Raw genomic sequence first — 23,626 nt, forward strand, 5'->3', positions numbered from 1 at the left:
CTGACCTAAAGATTTTAGTAGGCATTTGTTAAGCAAAATAATGAGATTAATTTTTAATCCTTTTCATTTAGATAAACTCAGAAAGCCTCCTCAACACGCAAGAATAGGAAAAATTTGATATACATAGATATGGATGTAGATTAGGTATAGATATATACGTATAGATATATAGATATAGATTAGATATACGTATATAGATAGATATGTAAGTTTTACAGTTTTATTTTTAGCTTTCATTTCTTTTGTTTTCACACTTAACTCAGCAACTTTAATTCTAACCTTCACAAAAATCACTCCAAAACCGTTACCCTGTAATCATGCATTACCTTTGTTCTATGTAAACAATAGCATTCTGAGGTTCAATGATTTCCTTGTATCATTAAATGTTACTAACCATAGCTTGTAAATCAACCTGTGGATTCCAGTCTGAATCATATAGGATAACCACGTCAGCACTTGCCAAGTTAATTCCGAGTCCTCCAGCCCTAGTACTCAGCATAAAGATGAATTTGCTGCTATTCGGAGCATTGAAGGCTTCTATTGCTTCCTTTTTTAATTCACAAAGAAATATAAAAAGAGAAAAACTGAGTTACATTCCAAATTTTAAGAAAGAAAAAAGTTAGCATGCTCACAGAAAATACTTTTACACTTTGTATATAATACTCTCTGTAATTAATACGTTATAATATTATTCTCTTCCAAGCTACTTCCTTATACACTGCACTATGTAATTTGCTGGAGAAAATGTGTCTTTTTAAAGAAATTTGCAAATGTTAACCAATAGAGACAAACATAGAACAATCATACAAATAAATATAACTAAGCGAATCATTCATTTGCATTCTTTGAAATAATAGTAAGACTATTCTACTTGATTAAAAGCTGAACTCTATCTTTGGGTAACATGGCAGAAATGTCCATAGCATTGTGAGGACTGGTAGACAAGGTGTGGCTAAGATCAATCAAGAGAGAAAAGTGGAGAAATTCAGATGAGAGTAAGATGCTCTACATCAGTATAACGACAAAGGGAAAGTGGTCAAGAAAAGTGGAATGACATGCCCGGGAACATTTAGCCACGAATCTTTAAAATTAATGTTAATATCCTCTACACAAAGTTCTTATAGAAACTGATTAGGAAAATACTGTCTTCCATAAAAAATAGAACCTGAAAGGAGGAGAACTTCTTCTACTCACACAATAAATACAAATGTTCAAAACTACAAGAATAATGTTAGTTTCTCACTAGGAATCAAATAGATGAAAAGAAACAGTAGAATGACACTTTAAGGATAAATAGAAATGGGAATACTCAAAGCTCATGTGGGAACAGAGGGATATTGCTTCTGGGAGGGTGAATTGGAACAACCTCTCTAGAAAGCAATTTGACATTGTGCACCAAGACCCTTAATACGGTTCATACCCTTTGACCCGGTCAAGCCTCTTCCAGGAACTTACCCTAAGGAAATAATCAGAGATGCGCACGAAATTTATGTATAATGACTTTCACTGTAGCATAACTTACAACAGTGAAAAAGTGGAAACAACCCAAATCATCAGCAATAAAGGGACATATTATGTAGAGTACATCATTAAGCCTAAATATTTTCCTAAAACTATATATAGTGATTATTTTTATGGATAAAGTGCAATATAATCCTGATTAAAAGTACTAATATATTGAACTTTATGTATAGCGCATATATAGTATGGTACCAATTTCTTTCATATTATTTCCCATAAAGATTTCCCATATAACTGATTTTGTTAATCTCTCTCAGTATGTGTATATTACTTATATACTCACAAAATGCACAGTTTTTTTAATGCAATAGGGAAAAATGGTATATGTTCTAGTCAGACAAGGTGCCTAGCAGGACTATAGTCAGTAGAACATCAAACTGTGGAGTGCAGAATGCATAAAGGTGTGGTGACAGGTGCAAAAACCTGGAAGTGAAGCATAACTTAACTCAGCCATATCTGAAACACAAGCCTTTAACTCTTCTGGGACACAATTTAATGTGGCACAAGTTTGTCAGTACCTTAACCAGATTTTTCAGGAGAACCACTGGGAAACACCAGGTGCCTAGCTTATAGTATCTTCTGGCTAAATGTTAAGTCCTTTCCCTATAAAACTGAAACCAATTAAGTCAGAGGATGATCAGAGGCCTAGCTAGTTTATCCATAGGGAAAGGGCAAATGTCAGAACTATTGAGGGAAAAAAATCTTTACTGCTGATACACAGAGGAAAGAATCAAATATAAAAAGACATGAAATTATTATATAAATAGCAACATAAACAGGACCTCTCCCGGGGGGGGGGGAGAATGGCTCTGACGTCTCTGTATTCAAATGGGATGCCTGTAATTCAAAATCTTTGAACAAAGAATAATATTAAAGTTCAAAAAAGAGATAAGTGAAGGGAGGGGAAGGGCAAGAACTCTGAGAAGGGGGATGGGGCAACATTTGGGATGTAAATAAATAAAATAGTTAATAAATAATAAAACAAAGAAAGAAACACAACAGAAAAAATTAAACAAAACAAAACAAAAAATTCAAGAATTTGTGTGTAGCTAAGTAATGAACAGAGAAATAGGTCCGAAGTGACAACTGGCATTTTGAGACCAGATAATACCTACTAAATACTGCCTTCATGTCCTTTTCATTCTAGCAAGAAAGGGCATTCATCTTTAACAGTACTGAAGAGGTTATGCTTATGAAGAAAAAGGTTCTCAGGACTAAGTCAACAAAAGTGTCAAGTAACTATGTCAGAGCACTTCAAACTATGAGGTGGGAGATAATTAAAGTTTTAAAGCATCCTTTTCTGTGTAAAAGTTACCATAGCTGTTTCCTTTTCATTGGTAACAGTAAAGCTTTAACATAAAAGTCTGTGTGCTGTTGGCAAAGCTGCACTATGTATGTGGTAGCCAGACTTCAATAAGGGTGTGCATAAGAGACAGAAAGCCTTGACAATGGAAAGAACTGTGGAAGTAGAGGAACATGGCCTGAGAAGGTGCCTGACACAGAAAGACCTGTGTGCAATTTCCTGTCACACAGGATATAGTGCACTGTGTGGTTTTAAACTGTTTGTACCTATTATGCCCACCAATCTTCACAATGTCTCAGGAAGAAGCATTCGTATCCATTTTATCTTTATTGTACTATTAAAGATACTGAGGCTCATAGAATTAAATGGCTAATAGAAAGTGGTGGTGTTAGTGCTAAAAATTCAGATCTTCAAACCAAGTTCCGGGTATTTTCCACTATACCATAAATCTTGTGCATTTGCCCTTAACATGAGTATTGTTGAGAGAGAGAGAGAGAGAGAAAGAGAGAGAGAGAGAGAGAGAGAGAGAGAGAGACCCCTAAAGGATCATAGAAAAGAGAGAAAGAAATAGCAAAGCTATCCACAAAGTGATTAAATGGGTTTTAAATGCCTTCAATTATGCCTTTTGTGATGGATAACCTAAAGACTTACAAGAATTTCCAAATATGAAGAAGATATTGGGTGCTAGGTAGGTATACTTATTCATGATTACGAACAAACATTTGACCATCCTAAAACCCCAAACTCATAAGTACCTACACCTATTTTGTCATATTTCACTTTTATAAAAACCCTCCACAGCCAAGACTGTCCTTTCAATACTAGACTTGGGTGATCATATATGTTAGCCAAATGACCACCATTAGACTCCACAAATGGCAAGGGTCCACCATGGGACACAAATTCAGAAAGGAAAAGAAACACATAATCTGAAGTCGGGGAGTCATTTTGAGAGACAGTAATCAATGGAGCAATGACTAAAAGAGATTGTGTTCTTAGAAAAGCATATATCTGAAGAGCCTAGGATGGTTTGGAAAAAATCAGTGGAATGGAAACTAAATGTGGAAGAATGATTATAGAAGAAAGATCATGGTGGCAGTAAGAAAGTCAGTATCACTGAACAGTAGAACAGACTAAAGCTTAAAACAACAGCAAAGAAACATTGTGCAACTGAATGCCGATTTTTGATATCTTGCTTCACTTTCCTGTCCTCACCTCTCTTTCTTCATGTGGGGTTTGTCCATCCAGTCGACAATACTCATAACCACGCCACATACAATAATCCTCCAAAATGTCTAGCAGTCGAGTCATCTGGCTAAAGATGAGAACTCTTGATCCTAAATTATTTCACCAGAAAATAGAGTTAAACGTGTGTAAAGTATAAAAATTACATGATGAAATGCATTATCTTTGTGCAGTTCATATATGCAAATAATTCCAGTTAACCTTGAAAGTCAAAAAGGGAAAAAAGCATAATAAACAATCTAAATAATATGGCATACGAACATGACAACACAAACACATACACAAAAAGAAAGAATGCTACACAAAGTTATCTATGTGTTACACTCTAAGGTTTTCTTTAGTTCTTAAAAAATCTTGCAGACAAGCTTCTGTAAGGCAAAGGACACTGTGGTTAGGACAAAACGGCAACCAACAGATTGGGAAAAGATCTTTACAAATCCTACAACAGATAGAGGCCTTATATCCAAAATATACAAAGAACTCAAGAAGTTAGACCGCAGGGAAACAAATAACCCTATTAAAAAATGGGGTTCAGAGCTAAACAAAGAATTCACAGCTGAGGAATGCCGAATGGCTGAGAAACACCTAAAGAAATGTTCAACATCTTTAGTCATAAGGGAAATGCAAATCAAAACAACCCTGAGATTTCACCTCACACCAGTGCGATTGGCTAAGATCAAAAACTCAGGTGACAGCAGATGCTGGCGAGGATGTGGAGAAAGAGGAACACTCCTCCATTGTTGGTGGGATTGCAGACTGGTACAACCATTCTGGAAATCAGTCTGGAGGTTCCTCAGAAAACTGGACATTGAATTGCCTGAGGATCCAGCTATACCTCTCTTGGGCATATACCCAAAAGATGCCTCAACATATAAAAGAGATACATGCTCCACTATGTTCATCGCAGCCTTATTTATAATAGCCAGAAACTGGAAAGAACCCAGATGCCCTTCAACAGAGGAATGGATACAGAAAATGTGGTACATCTACACAATGGAATATTACTCAGCTATCAAAAACAACGAGTTTATGAAATTCGTAGGCAAATGGTTGGAACTGGAAAATATCATCCTGAGTGAGCTAACCCAATCACAGAAAGACATACATGGTATGCACTCATTGATAAGTGGCTATTAGCCCAAATGCTTGAATTACCCTAGATCCCTAGAACAAAGGAAACTCAAGACGGATGATCAAAATGTGAATGCTTCACTCCTTCTTTAAATGAGGAAAAAGAATACCCTTGGCAGGGAAGGGAGAGGCAAAGATTAAAACAGAGACTTAAGGAACACCCATTCAGAGCCTGCCCCACAGGTGGCCCATACATATACAGCCACCCAATTAGACAAGATGGATGAAGCAAAGAAGTGCAGACCGACAGGAGCCGGATGTAGATCGCTCCTGAGAGACACAGCCAGAATACAGCAAATACAGAGGCGAATGCCAGCAGCAAACCACTGAACTGAGAATAGGTCCCCTATTGAAGGAATCAGAGAAAGAACTGGAAGAGCTTGAAGAGGCTCGAGACCCCATCTGTACAACAATGCCAAGCAACCAGAGCTTCCAGGGACTAAGCCACTACCTAAAGACTATACATGGACTGACCCTGGACCCTGACCTCATAGGTAGTAATGAATATCCTAGTAAGAGCACCAGTGGAAGGGGAAGCCCTGGGTCCTGCTAAGACTGAACCCCCAGTGAACTAGTCTATGGGGGGAGGGCGGCAATGGGGGGAGGGTTGGGAGGGGAACACCCATAAGGAAGGGGAGGGGGGAGGGGGATGTTTGCCCGGAAACCGGGAAAGGGAATAACACTCGAAATGTATATAAGAAATACTCAAGTTAATAAAAAAAAAATCTTGCAGACATCATGAATTTTGCAGGCAAACGGATGGAACTAGAAAATATTATCCTGAGTGATGTAGCCCAGATGCAGGAAGAGATGCATGGTGTGTACTAACTTGTAAGTGAACATTAGCCATAAAGTACAAGATATCTATGATACACCCCACAGACCCAAAGAAGCTAAACACGAAGACCTAAGCATGGATGCTTGAATCACGCTTAGAAGGAGAAACAAAATAGTCATAGGAGGAAGAGGGAGGAAGGGAACTAGGTGGGAGAATGGAGAGATTGGGGATGAGTGTTCATGATTAGGTATGGGGAGAGGCAGGAGAGAGGTCCAGAGATCCAGGAGAATGAATGAAAATCTACAGCTGACTGAGGTGGGGGGTAAATGGAGAATCTTTAGGAAGTCCCAGAGACCTGGGATGGGGGAGGCTCCCAGGAGTCAGTGCCAGTGATCTTAACTGAGATGCCTAACATCTCAGGGACATGGAACTGGTAGAGCCTACCTCCTGTAGCCAGGCAAGACCCACCCAGTGGAAAGATAGGGACACCAACTCACTCACTGAACTTTCGATCCAAAATTTGTCCCATCTAAAAGAAATGTAGGAATGCAGCAGAGACTAAAGGAAAGGCCAACCAATATCTGGCCCAAATCAAAACCTATACCATGGGCAAGCACCAACCACTGACACTATTAATGATACTACTCTGTTATGCTTGCAGACAGAATCCTAACATAACAATCCCCTGAGAGGTTGTACCCAGCAGCTGAGTGAAGCAGATACAGAGACCCACAGCCAAACATTAGACAGAGGTCAGGGACTCCTATGGAAGAGTTGGAGGAAGGATTGAAGGCCCTGAAGTAGAGGGGAACTCCACAGGAAGACCAACAAAGTTAACAAATCTGAACCCCTGGGAGCTCTCAGAATCTGAACTATGTTATTAGAACATACACAGGCTGGCATGAGGCAGACATGCAACTCAGTCTTCACAGCTGCCCGTCTGGCCTGAGTGGGAGAGGATGCACCTAATCTGACAGAGACTTCATGTGCCAGCATGGGGGATACCCAGGAGGGACCCCACCTGCTCAGAGGAGAAGGGAGAGGGGATCAGATCAGGGGAAGAGACTTGGTGAGGGAGGGACCGGGAGGAGGAGCAGCATTTGGGATATAAACAAATAAATAAAAATTTTAAAAAATCTTGCACATACACTACCATGACTTAGATTCTGCCTTGTCATTGTCACAAGGATCTACAATGGCTCATATAATCTCTCTCTGGATTATTTCTGCAACTGTCTTCATCTCGTCTTCTGGTTTTTCTCTCTCATCCCCAGATTTCCCATATAGTGCTTCCAACATTATCCTCCTTACATACAATCCTGATCATGTTACTTCTTTTCATCAAATCTTCTTTAACTCCTCTACATCCAAAATAAAGTCTTTGTAGTATGGTTTAAAAGACCTTCCATAATTTGGTGCATAATGGTGCATAATTGGCACGATCTATCCTTACCAAATTCACAAATTGCCGTGCTACGATTCATACCATAAATACCTGTGCTATGGTCCGTTTCACTGCCCTAGACAAGCACACCCATCCCATTATCAACGGCTCACTCCTGCTTGCAATCCCGTCTTCCCTTCAAATATCATAACTAGGAAGACATTCCCGATTCCCCGTTTCTCAACAGCAGGATGAAGTGCACTTCGAACAATGTGCTGTGACTGTTCTTCCTCACTACACTGTGAAATTCTCCAAGCCAAAGCCATCGTTGTAGTCATCTTTGCATTCTTAGACTGCAGGAGAATTCCTGACAAAGAGTAATTACTCACCAATGTCCCCTAGCCAAGTGGATAAATGAATATTTATTCACATACAATTATCGTGAGTTTATTCCATGGTAACTTAAAAAAAAAAATTCCTCGCTCACCCTGTTCTTTAATTCTCGCCAATAGCTTATCCAGAGCTACCATTTTACCACTATTGCTGACAATGTGCTCATCTGTCGTATAAGGTGGACCAGGCTCTGCTCCATCAAACAGATAAGGATGATTACAACACTTTCGGAGCTGCATCAGAATATTCAATAGTCGCATCTTGTCCATCTTGCCAGAAGAGTTTAAAACATCGATATCTTTCATCAGAATTTTTGTATACCTAAAATGGTAAACTATAATTAATCAATTTTAAGAACACAATGCTATTAAAAAAAAGTCCCACTAGCAATATGGCTGGATTCCTATTAAGTAGGAATAAAGTAGATAAAGGTAGATTTGAATTGAATGCGGGAGGTATCAGGTAATGGTAGAATACATGTCTAATATGCACAGTGCCCTAGGTTCAGTCACAATAACAAAAAAAAATTCTTTCTGATTCAAAAGAAAATATGATCAGAAAAAAAAACAAGAAACAAAAGATTTGAACATTTTGTTTTGTATGTTATTTACTTCTACGCTGCTTATTGACCTGTGCCCCTATACTATTTCTAGAAACTGTCATCAGCTAACAATTGTTCCAGCAGCTACATCTGATAATTATCCACTAACTACATTACTTGCTGAAAGTTTACAGCCAACTTTTACTTGTTTGAGCTATATTCACAATCCCGTTTCCCTTTTTAAATGGAACACATTAATTTTCTAATAGAATACTTGAACAGTGTAACTTACCATTTAAGTAAATTATCATAGCTGAACAATCAGCAAATGTTATTTTTAATGAATTCTTATATATAAATAAATGTTACCAGATGAAAAATTGCTCACCATTCTCGTTGCATTTTACTCAGTCCCAAGTAAATCTTTATTTCCTTCTTTGGAGGCAGACTTTTCTCTACATCAGTTTTTATACGGCGTAACAAGAATGGTTTTAAAACCTAAAAGACAATGTTTATTGTAAAAGCATAGAAAGCACTTATGATTTCATATGGCATGTCTCACTAATACTACAGTTTTAACACTTAAAACTGTTATCCTGATGTACAACAAACACCAGCAATAACAATAGCTGCCTAATTTCTCAGTAAATACCCACCAAACCATGACCCCTTAAAGAATAAGAATAGAGGCTAGGGTAATGCTCATAAAAGAGTGTGGATGTTCATCATTCAGAAGACTCTAGTTTCCATTCTCAGATCCTCTAGACATGAGAGAGGGAAATTAAACACCCGTGACTTGACAGGAAGAAAGTATGCTAAAACTTAAGACTATTGCTTACTGAATAATCGTTGAAGAAGTCTTGCTTTACATACTGCTTTTAATACAAGGACTTATTTTCAGCATGGGAAAATAGAACATGAGAGTTTCAGTTCAAATTCCCTCAAGTAAACTTAAAATTCAGTCATTTAAAATAAATAAACAAATGAGGAGAAAAAATCGATATTAAAAAAAAAACAGTTTAAGCACTGTTTAAAAAATGAATGGAGAAAAGGTTATTACTGTATCCCCGAAAGACAGATTTTGTGTTCCTCATGGAGAACGTCCTAGCAATGTGCCACGTACTGCACCATTAACATTAGAGGCAGTAGTTAAGCCTCATAATAAATCGTTGAAAGGAATAGAATTACTTCTCTTTTCAATTTTTCTGACTTGTTTTATTTACTATTTCAGTTTATTTATTTATTTATTATAGTTTTGCCTGCATGTAGGTATATGCAACATGTGTGTACCTGGTCCCCCTGGAGACCAGAAGAGAGTATCATATCCCCTGGAACTAGAATTAGGAATGGTTGTGAGCTACCATATAGGTACCAGGAATCAAGCCTAAGTCCTCTCTAAACAGGAGCAACAACCCTCTTCAACGACTGAATTGTCTCTGCAGCTCACAATATGATTATTTCTTTTCTGTTGTTTATTTCGTTGGTGGTTGGTTGGTTGGTTTGGTTTGGGGTTTGGGGTTTTTTGTTTTGTTTGTTTTGTTTTGTTTTTTGTTTTGGGGGTTTGTTTTTGTTTCTTTGGTTTTGGTTTTTTGTTTTTTTTGTTTTTTTTGTTTTTTTTTGGAGTCAGGGTTTCTCTACCCTGGCTGTCATGATATTCACACCGTAGACCAGTCTCAAACTCACAGATCCATGAGTGGTCGTATTAAAGGTGTGCACCACCACACCCAGCGAAGCATGATTATTTCGATTTCAGTAAATCATTAAAGTCATTATGCTAATAAGTAGAAGTAGATTTAAAGACTCAGACTTCGATTTTTTTAATTTTCTTCTTCATTCATCTAAAAAATGTCATAGTATGTTTAACATATTTTGCATTGAAAATAATACCTAATTTCAAGGCCGCTAGAGAAACTTGTAGTAGTCTATTCAGCATTTAAGCTGTCTTTAAGACTTTGAGGCAAAAATGCTCTGAAGGCAGTATAAAGTTAAAAATTAATCCCATTGGAAATTACAAGATCTATATAAGATGCTCAAAATAGCAAGATACACACAATCCTACATATATGATGTGTCATAGTATATATCTATGATAAATTTAATTTATAAATCCAGCATAGAAATATGATCAATAATAACAATAAAATAGAACAAATGCATTATAATACAACACAAATATAAACTATATGAATGTAATTTCTTTCAACAGCAGGAAGTATTTTGTAAAGAATGATGACTGGTATGGAAATTGATGGTATCTAATGCATAGAGATTAATCATTGTTTTTATTTCTATGATTTTCTATATTTTGGGGCTATGATTAATCATGGTTAACTGAAATGATAGAAAGCAAAACTGTAGGAAAAGGAGAGGTACTATATAGATTTTACAAGATGCTTATGAAAAGTGAACTTGAGTTAGAAGTATATAGGTTTTACAGTAGATCTCCAGAGAAACCAAGAAATAGTTTCTATTATTAACACATACATTACTGCTAGTATACCCTGAATTTAGTAACTGGAAAGTCATTGAAAACTATGTGAATAGGTTTCACTCATACGAAATGAAGAGCCATCAGTGATTAGTGGGTTTATGAGTAAATAAAAGGTTAGAAAGAGAAGATATAAAGGTAAACTACTCTCACGAAGGTTGGCTGTCATGAAGAGAAAATCATGGTTAAGGACCCAAAGTTGAAGAAGCAGTCAATGATAGAAAGGTAGATGGGTTGGTGGGTGGGTAGGTGGGTGGATGGATGGATGGATGGATGGATGGATAGATGGATGGATGGATCAATCGATAGGGAGAAAAGTACTTGTGCATACAGTTAAGCCCTTGAGAACCCAAGAAAATTAAATTCACAGGCATCCTTCAAAGGAAAAGGATGTTTAGCATACCATCCACTCGGAATGCTGGGAATGGAGATAGTTTACAACCTGCTAATCCTTTGCTGTCTGATAAGCCAGGATCTGCCCATATCTTGCAGAATTTATGTTTTACTATCCCAGTCCCTTTCCCCCTAAAACATTGAGCATTACTTCTAGGCCATAAAATACATCCTTGTGAAAGGGTAGTTTGTAACAGCCGATATGACTTCTGTTTTATCTTAGAGGCAGGCAAAATCCTGATTCCCACGGGACTGTTTACCTCAGTCATTCCCCACAGACCCTCATCTTAAGCATAGTTTCTAAGCCTAAAGAGCCCATCTTAGACATGAAGCCACATGGACTTTGTAAAGAGCTCCAATGTAAACATGTCTTAAGCTTTGTTGTATTCACAGAGCTGAGTGAATCGTTAACAGAAAAGCTGTTTTTCCAAAATTGTGCTATGCTTAAATATGGCAAAAAAAATAAAATAAACAAACTAATGCCAGAATCCAAGTTGTAACTCAGAAACTTCTTCTCAAGGACCTCAGGGAAGCTACCTGAGCATGCTTATGTATTGAGAAAAATGAGACATTATAGAGGGATGTTCATTAAAGGACTAAACTATGGAATAAAGTCCATAAGGAAACAAGAAATGATGAGATTCAGAGTTCCCACAGAAGAATTTGCCATTGAGCAGAGAGAAAATAATGCCTCCTCTTAGGCAGTTGACTAACCAAAATGTACAAAGCTTCAGAAGACAGGACCACATGAATGAATTTCTACTTAATGGCTTCTGTTTTGTCATTCAGTAGGGAACAGTGTTACATACTGACAGTGGTGGAGAGCAAGAGATACCCAACATGGGGTTGGGCAACATCTAAATCAACTGTTAGAAGAAATAAGAAAAAAAACTATAGAAGATCATGTTGAAGGAGTCAATACCATGAAATTCCAGCTTATCCTAGAGAGCATAAAATCAGTGGTTCCCTCAAGGAGGGTTGTAGAATTGTCTTGGTATTGAGCAGTCTCAGTACAAAAAAGATCTATATACTCATACAGGGAAACAGCATTACACTATATTCCAGTTTGGAGTTATGAGGGCAGTGTAGCAGAAGAACAAGGGTGTAAAAAGGATTGACAGTAGGAGCAGAAGAGTTATCCGAGCACAGCAAAGATTGTTTCAGATTGAAGCAGGGCTCTGGGGACTGGAGGTCTCTGCCATATTACAAAAGAAATAGAACGAGTAAATGTAGATGTAACTATTTATCAAAGAATGAGAAATGTTGATCAATAAATATGAGGGCATCACCTGCTGATTACCAGATGATAGAGAAGACAGTAGGTGGGAGATAGAACCAAGAGAGGGCTCTGGCCTCTACTCTCTGGAGAATTTGTAGGATATGAGAGTGAAGAGCCTCCACAAGGAAGGACCACAGGATAATTGAGACCAAAAGCAAAAGATATTCTGGAGAGGTCAAGGACATAATGGCTTTGTTCAACATAGGGTTATTACCAAGGCTATAAGGGAGAAGCCATGAAACTGACATAAACAGGAAGCCCAAAATTTCAGATTCTATGGATGTTTGTTTTCTTGCTCAATTATATTCCCTTAAATTGATTATTGACGTTTATGATCACTATTACTTACTGCATGGAGTCTTTCCACAAGCTTTTGATCACCAAGGCAATTTTTAGTATCAAACCAAGAATCAAAGTCCTGTGAAGGGGTGAAAATTCTACAGTAAGTGCACAAGATTTTGGCAACCCCATAAGAAGAACAACAATATCAGCCAACCAGACACACCAGAGCTCCCAGGGACTAAACCACCATCCCAAGAATACACAGGGATGGATCTATGGCTCCAGCCACATATGTAGCAGAGGATGGTCTTGTAGGGCATCAATGGGAGGAGAGGCCCTAGGTCCTGTGAAGGGTCGATGCCCCAGTGTAGGGAAATGCCATGGTGGGGAGGCAAGAGGGAGTGGGTAGGTGGGTGAGCACTCTCACGGAAGCAGGGGTGGGGGATGGGATAGGGGGATCCAGAGGGAAACTGGGAAAGGGAATAACATTTGAAATGTAAAAAAAGAAACTTGACTCTCAGGGTCAACATAATTACATGAGTTCGATTCCCCGGAATACACATAAAGTTGCAAGGAGGGAACTGACTAGATCGAGTTTTCCTCTGATCGCCACACATTCTCACATGTACAAACAACAATAGTAACAATACAGGAGAGGGGGGAGATGGAAGGAGGGAAGAGGGAAGGAGGGAATGAGACAATATAGATGATTGTGAACATTAGGAATATATATTAAGATATATGGCTTTGAGCTGGGATTGGAGATCAATAGTAAAGCATTAGCTAAGCACCCTCAGTTCAACCATGAGAACCACTCCCCCTCCCCCTCACACAAATACTGTGTTTTAAACTTACATCTGCAGAATTAAAGACATCCGGCAATAAAAAGTTAAGTAATGCCCAGAGCTCATGCAAGTTATTCTGCAAAGGTGTCCCAGTTAGAAGTAAGCGATTAGTTGACTTGAACTCACGAACAATCTCTGAAAGCTAAAATAAAAATAGAACTTATGTAAGCATTGTTCTGGTTCTTGGAATGCTCACCATTCAGTTATATACTTCATTCAAACTAATTTTCCATGGAAAAATATGCTACTTCAGTTGGCATTGCCACCACAAAGCATAATCAAACACTAACATCTTAGACATGTCCACACCTGAAAGAATACAAATCATATTACATCTGAGAGCCCTCCCCCATCGTGAAAATCTTTCATTTCTCCGTTTTGGGTTTCAGAAAGTCAGATGTCTTCCATTGGATCCAAGCTATCACTTTACATAACAACATCTTCTCCCACCAGCCATCTTCATCTACATTCATAGCTCAGCTCCACCCCTGGCCTTCTCACAATTATTTAGCACCAGAATTGAGCTTGTTTTCCTTTATACTATGTATTAAGATTTCAAGTTTTAAGATCACAAAAAAATGACAAAAACATAAAATCAGTAATTTTGGGAAAAAAATCCTATTTTCATAATGTCCTTAATGAAGCAATTATTCTTTAACATGCGTCCTCTTATCAGGTATTAGTTCCAACGTGAAATTAGTATGCTCCACCTGGTGGCTTTGCTCCAGCTCTGTCCCTGTTTCTCCCAAAGTAGCCCAATGAGCCAAAGAGAGGCTCATCATTACAAGTGAAGGTTTTCCTACTGTTGATGAAGTTGAATGGCAGCTAATCATTTATGTTTCTCAATATTAATACCAGACTCTAATTCACATAAATCAGGGAACTCCCTTTTCTAATCCACAAGACGCATAAGGTAAGTCGCTCCTCAATAATAAAAAATAAGTCAATGCAAATGATAGTTGTACATCACATATTCTCAGCAATATTAAAAATGCTGTAGCATGACAGAGTTAGGCTGCAACAGGGGAGATTGCAAATAAATACCTAATTTGCATGAAAGCCAGTGCTCAACTTTTATTGGTTCTGTATTGAATAATTTAGCCTTTATGGGCACTTTAAAAACTAATTGTCATTCGCATTCTGTGAATAAAAGCACAATCTTCTGCTACTTATTTTTTATTTTAAACACAGAAAAGTGAACAAACAAGCCTACTACTTAGATAACATGACTGAGAACTTACCTTAGATTTTTCATTTTTTATTCTGTGAGCTTCATCAATGACTAAGTATCTCCAGTGAAACTTTTTAAACACGGATTTTTCTTTAATTACCATCTCATAAGAAGTCACACAAACATCCCATTCTCCTGGCATCATTTCATCACGAATAAAAGCTGCCTAATGCAAAATAAAGTTTGTATATTAGATTATGTTGACAGGGTAATTACCAAAGGAAACTATAGGGAGAATAGTAAGAGCTATGTGAGACACCATAGACCACTTTGTCTAGTTCATTTGAGAGATAGAAAAAATCTCTCATGAAAGGGCTCAAAGATAACTTTGTGGCCAATAGTTTTTTGTTTTTTTTAACTTAACTCTTTTAGAATTTTTGCAACTATTGACCAGATTTAGGGTTAAGTATCTTTATAAAATATTGAAAAGCACATGACACAAAAGGCTCTTAAAATTGTGCACATTTAAACTCACTCATAACTACACAATCAGTAGTGATATAAGAATTAAGACCATATCTGTTTCCATCTCCACTAGATACAGATTTCTCTGCGATAAATAAAGAAAAACAATACTGCAACAGATTGCAAGATGACTTTATACCAACTAGGATCAAGATAATCTCTTTTTATACAGACAGGATCAAGAATTTCTCTAAAATCACAACTAAAATGTCTTTTACAGACATTGAGTTTTCATTGTTGAATACTAGCTCCCTAAAGTATTTATTAAAAGCCAGAAAAAAAAATGAAAAGGTCAACATATCTACCCCATATGATAGCAAGGTTCAAATGGTCTACAAATGATCATCTAGAATTTCAGATATATCAATATCAGTCTCTAAGAAGTGAACAGTACTATATTAAATATTAACAATGACCAGAACAGAATTTTAAGTGACCAATTTCCTATGGAAAAATAGAAGGCTTCAGGAGGAATCAGCCTTGTGATTCTAAATTTATGAACTCAGTATTTCAATATTTAAATTATTTATAAGTTAAATTTAAATAAATTTAAGTAATTTTTCTTCAAGCAAAATGATAATGATAAAATTACATAATTCATTATGGGAGTATTCCGCTGAGAGTATCTCTTGATAATTCATCTATCTAAATATGTAAAATAGTATAAACTTTTATTTTAAATTCTGTTCTCTGGAGGCAAAATAAAGACAAATTTCAATAATACTCTAAGTGAATTATTCTTTTTGTGGTTTTGGATAATTTATTATGTTTTGATTGATTCTACAATCCTAAAAAATAATTATAGCCTACTAACTGGACAAATAGCTAATCTAAACACCTTCCTCCCTGGCCGAAACCCAAATTCTAGTATTATCTGAGAATATACACAGGCATGTTACAAGCCTTGCATAAATACAAAATGGTGAGGCTGTCTACAGTCACAGAAGATTTCTATGTGTGGACAAGTATATAAAGCCAGAACTTTAAATAGCAAAACTTAAATCGTTCCAATTTCCACACTTCTGTCTCCTAAGTAGCACAAATGATAAGGTGACTAATAGTACATACTGAGAAGTAAACACAGTTCATAAACGTGGTAGGTACAGGAGTTAGTATAGCAACAATACAACAGGGCCCAGCTGGGACTCAGGCCATCTCAACTGTCATTTAGTAGTCGTTGTAGTAGTAGTCATAGCTGAGTTAAATGTGTTTAACGTGAACATTATGCAACTGCAGTCTAGAAATAAGACTCTTGACAGTCTTTTTAAAAGTAGTTTCTCGGGCTGGGGATTTAGCTCAGTGGTAGAGCGCTTGCCTAGCAAGCACAAGGCCCTGGGTTCGGTCCCCAGCTCTGAAAAAAAAGAAAAGAAAAAAAGTAGTTTCTCACTTACTCTCACATCTTTGTCTCCAACGAAACAAATAACACGGAGAGACGGAACCCATCGTTTAAATTCATTCATCCAGTTATGTAAAGTAGACTTTGGAACTAAAACCATATGGGGTCCAGGAAAGTTTCTGTAATGTTTCAGGTAACCAAGCAAAGCAATGGTTTGTAAAGTCTTCCCAAGGCCCTGCATTTATCATTACAACGGGGAAAAACATGTAAATACGCTTTTTTTTTTAAATGAAACAATTTGTTAAAAACAACATTACAAAAAAGATTCTTGCCAATTATTTCACATTAGGGATTGGGTTTCTAGCAATAAAAACGAGAAAGGACTTTATTTAAAAGAAGAAAGACACAATACCATTTCAATTCATTATTTGTTGTGAGTGGAGAAGAAAAGAACCAAAAACCTGCAGTCAAAATATTGCTTCATGAATCACTTTTCCATTTAGGACTTGCTTCCTGGACTCTGTTGAGGAACAAGTAAACTGATCCGTAATCTTTTCTGGTAGGTACAAACCTAGGGATTGCAGGGTGCATGTTTCACAAAAATGGACTTCTTTCTAGAGCCAGTTGAGATAGTGACCTTTCCTTCCTAGTGTTCCCAACATTATTCCAGCCGTAGCATTAAATATTCAGACTGTGCATTTCAAGGTGCTCATGGCTGTCAACTGACACCCCACACGCTTAAAGACCTTAGAAATCAGAAAGTCACAGAGCATAGCAGTGTGAATAGAACTTAGAGAGCACTAGCTCAGTGTGCTTTTTAAAAAGTAATACATCAAACACCCATGAGCCTGGCGCCTAGCCCGTGGGAACGGGATCTACGCTGTTCAGCCTTTAAAAATAAGTCATCACTTTAAAATAAGAGATAGGGCGTAGTTCAGTGGACAGCACATGTTTAGTATGAAGCCCTGGGTTTGATTTCCAGCCTCCGGAGTAAAAGTAAACACTAAATAATTAAGCAGCTTTTGCATAATCTCTAAGCAGAGCAGAAAACTTTACTCTATGAAGCTAAGTGCCACTTTTATGGGCTGTATCTTATCTGATAAGTCACTTAAGATGGCGTGTTATGGACAAGACCCACCAAAACCTTAAAATGTTTAAGAAACTGATCCTACTTCCAGGAATTCTATGATAACAACCTGAGAGTCACAGAGAAACTAACAATGAAATTGTCATAGTAGCACAACTGACATTGTACCGCTAACAATCCAGCAACAGGAGAGCAGTGGAAGGAATCCATGGCACCTCCTTAGGACTATCAGATAGTAAAAACTTACTTTGACAAAATGTTAGAGAGGATTTGAAAAATACATATGAATGTGGAAAGGCCAGAATGCCAAACTCTACATACCCCATGATCTCAATTATAAATCTAAAAAACAGTTTAAAAAGAAACATAGCAAAATGTCAACCATGGTTATTTCTCAATGGCAGAATTGCTGTGTAATTACTATTATTTAATTTCTATTTTTTTCTAAATTGCATATATTCTCTAAAATGCTTTCCTCTCTTTTAGTACGTAAAACAAGTTGAATATGATGGCATACACCTGTAGTCTCAGCTCGAAGGGAGGCTGCAGCAAGAGAATCACAAGTTTAAAGCTTGAGCAACAGAATGGGACGTTATCTCAAAACAAAACATAAAACGGACTGGTGTGTAGTGTGGGGATCCAGCACTTGCATAGCACACACATAAGGCCTTAGTTTTAAGCTCCAGTACTGGAAAGGAAAAGGGAAGTGGGGAAAGACAATAAAAAATAAGATAGAATTAAAACTTATATGGCATCAGCAGAATCTTGAAGGGTCTTTAGATCTTTGTCTTAGACAAGTTGTAGCCTAGAAGTTCTTGGGGTAAATAATCCTTGCCCTTCTGTTGACAGATAAACAGAGGTTCTCCTGCTATGAACAGAATATGGCCCTCAACACAATAATGAAAATATAAGGAGCTACAAATCCTTGCTTTAAAAAAATGCTCGGCCGTACACCTAACAGCTGCTCAGCCAAAGATGAGTCCCTCTGGGATAGCCTATACTAGACATCGTAAGATGTATTTCATCATTTGGCCTTCTGGATAATAGTGATTACAAATATGGCTCCCGAGTCTCGTAGATATTATATTATTGGATTAAATAGATATATAAGTCCCTGTGTCCTCTCTTAAGTCTAATTTTATGAATTTTGTTTTAGCATACAAATCTGGGCCTTCTTACAATCCCCTCATCTACTTAATTAGCATCTTACATGATCTTACTTTTTCTCCTGTTATTTTACATGCATGTCCATGATTCATTAGCTTATCAAAAGACCGCAATTTGGTACTCTACTGTTACAGTGCTCAACACTGAAGCTGAACATTGTGGCCATGCCTATAATCTAAGTACTCAGAAGGCTAAGGCAAGAGGATTGAAACCCAGTTATCTGTGGCCATGTAATAATGGCGAGTTACAGGACAACTGAGTCTACAGTCATTTATGTACGAATCTGTTCATTCATTCATTTACTTATTGTTTTGTTTCTATATCCTACCTCATTCCCAAGAAGATGCCAGATTGCTCGTTATAAAAAACATGGAACATAAGTTAATGGTAAAACAGAAATGAAAAGTTATCAAGGAAAATTAGACTAGAAGATAAAGCATAAGAAAAGAAAAAAGAAAAGGAAAGGAAACCATCAGGGGCAGACCTTAAAGGATGAAGAGATGCTGCCTTTTGGCATTGCACTTTTCTTTGGGCTTCTTGGAAGCCAAAGTTCAAACAGAAACAAGAGCAAAAAAAGAGGTGTCGTACCACTTCAGGAAACCTCCATATGATCTTTGAGCAATGCAAAAGGTTCTATTCTACAAGTTATTTGAACAGTTATAGACAACAAACATTCTTTTGCAGGCTGGAGACATACTTCAGATGTCGAGAGCACCTTTTGCTCTGACAGAGAACCTGGGTTCCATTACTCGCACTCATGTGGTGGCCCACAATCAGCCGTAACTCCAGTTCCGGGGATCCTATGCCCTCTCCTCCCCGGGTGCTGCAAACACATGGTATTCATATAGGCAGGCAAGCCACTCACACACATAAAGTAAAAGAAAGAAATCTAAAAAGTAGATTATTTTGCCACTAAATAAAGCTTTTGGGCATAGGGCTTAAGGAAAGCTCAACACAGGTAGTTCAAATTTACATTAAAAACTTGTAGTAAATCAGAACATTCTTTGAATACCAGTGCCTTACCATTTCATCAGCTAAAATACCATTGACTCCATTTTCATACAAAGAGATCAACCAGTTTAGTCCTCGGATCTGATAATCTCTCAGGGGTCCTCCCTTCACATCTAAAACAGAAATGAAGAACCTCTCAGACTTTTACTAGTATACTCAAGGAAATTGGGTTTTCTACTGAACTGCAAAAGTGACCATGAGTGTGATAAAGTACTCACAAGAAGGTGAGACCTCAAATCTAACACACACATTCGATGTTTTCCTACTCTCTGACAGAAGCTCCTCATCTTCCTCTTGTTCTGTGCGCCTGTGGCGATAGCTAGGTGAAAAGACAAAAAGAAAAACTTTCACATTCAGGCCAGTGCGGAGACACCAAGCTAGATTTGCAAATGTCTTTTATTAAAAAAGGAATGTGTTATCTAGTGTCTGGCATAGAATGTGGTAGAGCAGTCTAAGTTTTGGGGTTTTTTTTTTAACTAATTATGTTCTGGTGAGAAAAAAAGACAAAGATTGGTGTTTCCAAAACACATTTGCATTGCCAATAATCATATTATTCACAGAAAGTTATCCTGAGCAAATGAAATGAAAGGGGGAGGGAAAAGGGAAAATGAAGAACGTAGAAAGACTACATACTCTCCCACAGAAATCAAGCTCTGCTTGTCATCTTTCTTTACTCGAGGACGAGCCAGTTTCATGTTAAGAGGAGATGTTGGAGACTTCTGTGCTGAAGGTTGAATGAAATGTGCAAAAAGTTCCGTCTGCTTCAGCAAAAACTCAAATCTCTTCGCTCTGTCTGCTTTCTAATTTACAAACGAGAGGGAAAAATAAAGATTTTCTTTTTGTGTTCATTCAAAGTTATTTATCAAACATTTATATTCTGCTTCAGTTATGCAATAATCTAGATGCTTTTAACATATTAATCTACCAAATTCCCTTTGAAATCCATAAGATGGCCACTAAGGTCATACCCATTTTACAGATGATAAAATGGAAGCACAGAATGGGCAAGGAATGCTCCCATGCTTCCCCAGATTGTAAGTAACCAAACTTCACAATGCTATTTCAAGTAGTTTGAATAGAAATAAAATGACCTGACAGATTTAATAAATGCTCCCAAAAGAAGTATACCCTTAGGATTGGAAGCACAGGGGAGCGGTAGAGTACTGCCAAGACCCAGAGTTCAATTCCCAGTGCCCAATATTACAAAACAATCAGAAAGTCAAAATTAGAAAACGAATCCTCTTTCTAAACATGATCCTCTTTTTCTTTAATTAAAAATAATTGCGACTTGTTCTCTTTGTTCTTCTCTGCCCTTCCTTGTCTCTTTTTTCCCCATACTCCCTTCCCCCCCCCCCATATGCCCATGGCCAGCCTCCTTTCCTCTTCTCTCTTCTTCTCTCATTAAACCTCTCCACATGGAAAAAAAATAATTGCCAGGCTGGAGAGATGACTCAGTGGTTAAGAGCAGTGACTGCTCTTCCAGAGGTCCTGAGTTCAATTCCCAGCAACCACATGGTGGCTCACAACCATCTGTAATGGGATCTGATGTCCTCTTCTGGTGTGTCTGAGGACAGTGACAGTGTAGTCACATACATAAAGTAAATAAATAAACCTAAATTGCATCAATTATGTATGTACTAAACATAGAAACACATACATATTGGAGCCATGCAGGGTGGCACACAACTTTAATCCTAGCATTTGGAGGACAGAGGCAGGACAATCTCTGCAAGCTCAAAACCAGCCCGGTCCACAGAGCAAGTTTCAGTATGGCCAGGACTTCAAAGAGAGAACTTATCTCCAAAAAAATCATAAACAAATGAATAAAATACACATAAATTATCATAAATAAATGAATAAAATACACATAAATTATAATACATACATACTATAAAGTTTGAGAATTACCAAGCTGCATTTAGAAATAACTGAGGGGTTGGGGATTTAGCTCAGTGGTAGAACGCTTGCCTAGCAAGCGCAAGACCCTGGGTTCGGTCCCCAGCTCCGAAAAAAAGAAAAAAAAAAAGAAATAACTGAAATCTAGGCATAGAACATCAGCTGCTCTTAAAGATATTTTCAATATCATGGTACAATAATGTAATGACATTTTTCTTTGAATTATGTCATTCTGGAAATTTATACTTTATGCTACTAGTATGTAATGTTTCTCCACAAGAGAATAGAACTTAGAGAAAAATATAGGTACACATATATGTGAAGTAGTTCGTATATATTAAGTATTTCCATACATAACGCTGTTGTTTGTGTAGTCTAAAATTTCAATACATTATCAAAATAACTTGAGTTGTTTTATTTTATTTTTATTTTTAGATTCATATTTGTTTCTTAATAAAAGAAAGAAAAGGCATGGATTTCGATGGGAGGAGAGGTAGGGAGAATCTGAGGTGTTAGAGGGAGGGAAAACATAATCAGAATATAGTAAAAAAAAACTTTTTATAGTAGATAAATAGAAAAATAAAAATAAGCTGGTTCACAACAAAACCTTAAAAGATCAAGAGTTTACTTCATCCTAAATAAAGGAAGAGATAAAGATTTTATTTCTAGCCACTCTCCGATCACTCAGCAGAGAATACTTGATTACTGGTAAAAAAAATTAATAACACAGAAACTTATAGGAGAATTCATTAGCATAGATACAAGACTTAGAAAAGTACATCCAGGGTTGGGGATTTGGCTCAGTGGTAGAGCGCTTGCCTAGCAAGCGCAAGGCCCTGGGTTTGGTCCCCAGCTCCGAAAACAAAACAAAAACAAAAAACAAAAACAAAAAACAAAACAAAAAAAAAAAAAGAAAAGAAAAGTACATCCAGAAGTCCATGCTGGAAGGAGGCCAAAACTTCTCCAATTCATGTTATCCTCTCTGGAGTGTTGTTTTTAGAAATGTTAAAACATTAACTGTCTCCTTAGATGTGGCCTTAAACATAGGCACAGACTCCTGTAAAAATAGCTATCTGCAACTAAAACACATATTTCCTCTCTATTTAGTTTCAAAACTGCAAAAATAGTCCTTTTGGGGGGAGGGGGAATCGGTTTCAACTACCTATTCAGTCCTCGGTATCTGAAAATTAAACAAGTCACAAAGGCAATACATGGGGGTCAATTAAGATTACACTAGTTAAGTAGATGGTACTTTTATGCATTGGGTTAATAAGCCTGAATATGCCTCTAACGGTGTATTACCATACTACACATTTCATTAATGCAGAACATCCATTTATATATCATTTAAGGAGAAATGCTAGTCTGGCATTGTGACTGCATTTCCCTCTAACAGCAACCTAATAATATTGGGTAAAGAACATTGAGGAAAAGTGGGGCATGAGTTCTCGTCCCAACTATTCCACATAGTTTCTGTGGTCTTTAATTTTCTCCTTTGAAAATGAGATTACTTTATTCAATGAAATGTAATTGTTGGCTGGGGAGAAGAAGGTTCCATGGGTAAAGAGCTTATCACAAAGGTACAATGTCCTGAGTTCAAATCCTTAATACCCACAGAAAAAGGAGGTACAGTGGCATCCACCTGTAGTCCCAGCATTGATGAAAAGGAAATGCGTGGATCTCTAGAGTTCACTGGCCATCCAGCCTCATCAAATCTGTGAACTCTTATTGAGTGAGTGAAAAACATTTAAGTTAAGGTGGAGAGTGATCAACAAAGGCCTTATCCAAACCCTTCCTCAGTGTAAGTCAGAGGGAGCCAGGATCAAAAACTAAGGTGAGCCGTGACTGAG

The 23,626-nt window shown here is 37.3% G+C and overlaps 1 protein-coding gene across 6 annotated transcripts in view; it reads right to left on the reverse strand.

Annotated features, from left to right (window-relative positions):
- Nucleotides 1-23,626, reverse strand: part of Smarca1 (SNF2 related chromatin remodeling ATPase 1) — a 91,801-nt gene that overhangs the window by 62,605 nt on the left and 5,570 nt on the right. For all 6 annotated transcript variants that reach the window (XM_087600192.1, XM_087600191.1, NM_001271190.1 and 3 more), the window contains 11 exon segments: nt 20,514-20,680; nt 20,099-20,199; nt 19,893-19,993; nt 16,671-16,850; nt 14,825-14,980; nt 13,594-13,725; nt 12,806-12,874; nt 8,685-8,794; nt 7,850-8,076; nt 4,040-4,161; nt 395-547 (listed from right to left, as the gene is read on the reverse strand). In XM_087600192.1, the coding sequence (XP_087456318.1) occupies nt 395-547; nt 4,040-4,161; nt 7,850-8,076; nt 8,685-8,794; nt 12,806-12,874; nt 13,594-13,725; nt 14,825-14,980; nt 16,671-16,850; nt 19,893-19,993; nt 20,099-20,199; nt 20,514-20,680 (1,518 nt within the window).

Source organism: Rattus norvegicus, chromosome X (genome assembly GCF_021556685.1).
Source record: "Rattus norvegicus strain SHRSP/BbbUtx chromosome X, alternate assembly SHRSP_T2T, whole genome shotgun sequence".
Classification (NCBI taxonomy): Eukaryota; Metazoa; Chordata; class Mammalia; order Rodentia; family Muridae; genus Rattus; species Rattus norvegicus.